The following is a 3,202-nucleotide window of genomic DNA, read 5'->3' on the forward strand; positions in this document are numbered from 1 at the left end:
GCAGAGAAGATGATCAAGAAATTAATAGCGGTGGCGGTTCGTCTCTCCCGGTGGTGGCTGTCATCTCTTTGATAGTTGAGAGTGACGGTGTTTGCTGGTTTGAAATATTTGGTGGTGGTGAGGCAGTCTTAGAGAGGGTGAAAGAGAGAAATGGTCAAATGACACTTGTATTGGTAAATTGCTTGTAATTTTTATAATTAGATACGGCTATTGTTTCAAAACTGTAATTTTATTAAAGTACAGGTATTTCTAATAAATGTATTTTATTTGGTGTTTTCCATCGGCTAATCTCTAGTAATGACATATAGATGTTTACACTAGCGTTTTTAGTTTTATTCAATTGGTTGCCGTACTTGACCTCTACTTTGATTCGGTAGCTAGGAAGTTTTTATCTTAAAGATATGTGTTTTACCCTTTAAGCAGGCTGATTAGCATCTAGAACACATTGAACTAATCGACCTGTTACTATCATGTTGCTTGAGATTGTTTACAGGCATGGATCTAGAATGTATTTTAACTGGGACATTCATGCATTCAGGATCATAACGATGTTTCATTCTGAGCAATTTGATCTTGCTAAACTTGCAGAGGAGAATCATTCTTCTGAAGATCTTGATAACCTTTGTTTCCAATTCACCTCACCACCTGGTCAAAATACATTAAATGCTACAGATTTCCAGTTGGAAGAAGATGAAAAGGACAACCCTTTTGCATCACTTGGAATTGTTAAAGACTTCTCAAGCAGATCAAGAAAAATGAATGGCGAAAAGATTCATGTTCTAAGCTGTAATGTCGAAGAACCTGAGGCAAATGAGCAAACACTGTCGACTCCTGAAAGAATTCGAATTGCTGGACAACAGTTTATTGATTCGTATTCTTCAAAAGCTGATGAAATCTGCCAACTCAGCCATCCCTTTAAGGTTTCGTTTTCTGGGCTCTCTAATGATGAAACTAAAGACATCCAACTTCTGGTTACCCTTCTAGCTTCCGCTGAAAAAACGGGTCAAAAACAGTTTAATCAAGCAAAAAAACTCATTCGGTTATGCAGCGATATGTCTTTCAATGAAGGAAACCCCGTCGAAAGATTGGTTTACTATTTTTCTGAAGCTATTCGAATGAAAATAAACAGCGAATTGGGAAGTGTCGCACGTAATGGACTTGAAAGTATGCAGTTTGATCTTCAAGAAGCCTTGATGAACGTGGACTCATGCATCTTTGCATTTCACCAGAAAGTTCCTTTATCGCAAGTTTGCCAGTTCAGTTCGTTTCATACAATAATCGAAAACTTGACAAAAGCTACAAAAATTCACGTAATTGATCTCGAGATTAGAACAGGGATGCAGTATGTAGTTATGATGCAAGCTCTAGCAAGTCAAAGTGAATGTCATATCGATCATATCAAAATAACTGCTATTGGTACAAGATCGGAGTCCAAGATAAAAGATACCTGTACGTAAGCTCTAATCGCTGAGTTAACAAAATATTTCCAGTGTATATACATTTTGAAATCTTTGGCGCCTTTGTGCAGGTAAGAATCTTGCTGATTTTGCGAAGACGATGAACATCATACTTAGTTTCAAGATAGTTATGGTAGCTGATATAATGGATTTTAATATCGATCTTCTTGAACTTGATGGAGACGAAAAGGTTGCCGTCTACGCGCCATTCATTTTATCAACCCTAATTGTGAAACCGAAAAGTCTCGAATATCTTATGCGGGAGATTCGGAAGATCAATCCTTGTGTAATGGTCATCACCGAAGTCGAAGCAAACCATACTTCACCAGCTTTTGTGGATCGTTTCATTGAAGCTCTTTTCTTCTATGGTGCACTTTTCGACAGTGTGTCGGATTGTTTGAGCAACGATGATCTGAACAGAAAGGTTATGGAGTCTGTATTCTATGGTCACTGTATACGAAATATTGTGGCAGCTGAAGGAGATGAGAGAACAATTCGACACATTGGCGTTGATGTTTGGAGGAAATTCTTTCAGCGATTTGGGATGCTGGAAATAGAATTGAGTGATGCGACACTGAATGAAGCCAAGTTGCTGATCGATAACTTCAAACGTGGGGATTCTTGTTCGCTTCTTGTTGATCGTGGATGTTTCCTTGTTGGATGGAAAGGTGTATCAATCTTCTCTGTTTCTGCTTGGAAGTTTATATGACAGATAGTTCAAACACAACCAACAAAAATTTTATTGTAGTTTCTTGTTGACGCTTAGTAACCTTAATGAAACATTATCGTATTTCTTGTAAACTCTGTGTTTCATATATTCTTGTTGACAAACGGTTTAATAAAGTTTATTATAATGATAACATCTGATCTGATATGTTTGTCCTTTTAAGCAGGCTAATTGGCATCTAATCGCCATTGAAGAAATCGATAACTGCAGGGCTACTATCCAGTTGTACATTTCAACTGTATTTTAATCGCAAGATTCGTGATTGTATCGCACTCAGGCTAGTGATGTTTTCTTCTAAGCAATTGCATATCTGTAAACCTGAAGATGATGATCGTTCTTCCAAGCTTGAGGAACTCAGAAAAGATGAACAGGAACCATGTCTCAGTGGTGACTCGGAAGATTTACAGAGTGTTTCTATCGATGTTGCCTCTCAACCTGATCAAACTATCGTAAAGGGGACACCTGTCCAATCGACCAACATTGAGAAAGGTTCGCCCATTGTGTCTGTTGAGATTCTTAAAGATAGTGCACCAGAATCCGATGAGTTGAATGGCCAAAAACTGTCGACAAATGAAAAAATTCGGCTAGCTGGACAGTGGTTTATCGATAATCATTCTTCAGAAAATGATAAAACCTCCGAAGCTAGCCAACCTTCATTCTCTGGGCTATCGGATGATGAAGCTAAAGACATCAAACTTCTGCTTACTCTTCTTGATTCCGCTGAGAAAACAGGTCAACGACAGTTTGACCATGCAACCAAACTCATTGAATCATGCAATTACACTTCTTCAGCCGAAGGAAATGCCATCGAAAGATTAGTTTACTACTTTTCAGAAGCAATCCGTGAGAAAATAAACCGTGAAACTGGAACAGCCGCTCACGATAGACTTGATAAGTTTCATATGTTTGATGTTCAAGAAGCGTTAATGAGCGTTGATGCAAGCATTACATCATTTCATCACAGGCATCCATTATCGCGTATTTGCCAAATTAGTGTGGTTGATACGATAATCGAAAA

At 38.2% G+C, this 3,202-nt stretch overlaps 1 protein-coding gene across 1 annotated transcript; it reads left to right on the top strand.

Annotated features, from left to right (window-relative positions):
* Positions 1–548: 548 nt before the first annotated feature.
* Positions 549–2,166, top strand: LOC111895194 (DELLA protein RGL2). Its single transcript, XM_023891297.1, has 2 exons — positions 549–1,449; positions 1,529–2,166. Exons 1-2 carry the CDS (start codon positions 549–551, stop codon positions 2,164–2,166), a joined length of 1,539 nt encoding a protein of 512 aa, XP_023747065.1.
* The last annotated feature ends 1,036 nt before the right edge of the window (positions 2,167–3,202 follow it).

This window comes from Lactuca sativa, chromosome 6, assembly GCF_002870075.4.
Source record: "Lactuca sativa cultivar Salinas chromosome 6, Lsat_Salinas_v11, whole genome shotgun sequence".
NCBI lineage: Eukaryota > Viridiplantae > Streptophyta > Magnoliopsida > Asterales > Asteraceae > Lactuca > Lactuca sativa.

Coding starts and splice junctions, on each gene's coding strand:
- LOC111895194 (XM_023891297.1), top strand. CDS start 549: ATGTTTCATTCTGAGCAATTTGATCTTGCTAAACTTGCAGAGGAGAAT. Junction 1,450..1,528: donor GTCCAAGATAAAAGATACCT/GTACGTAAGCTC, acceptor GCCTTTGTGCAG/GTAAGAATCTTGCTGATTTT.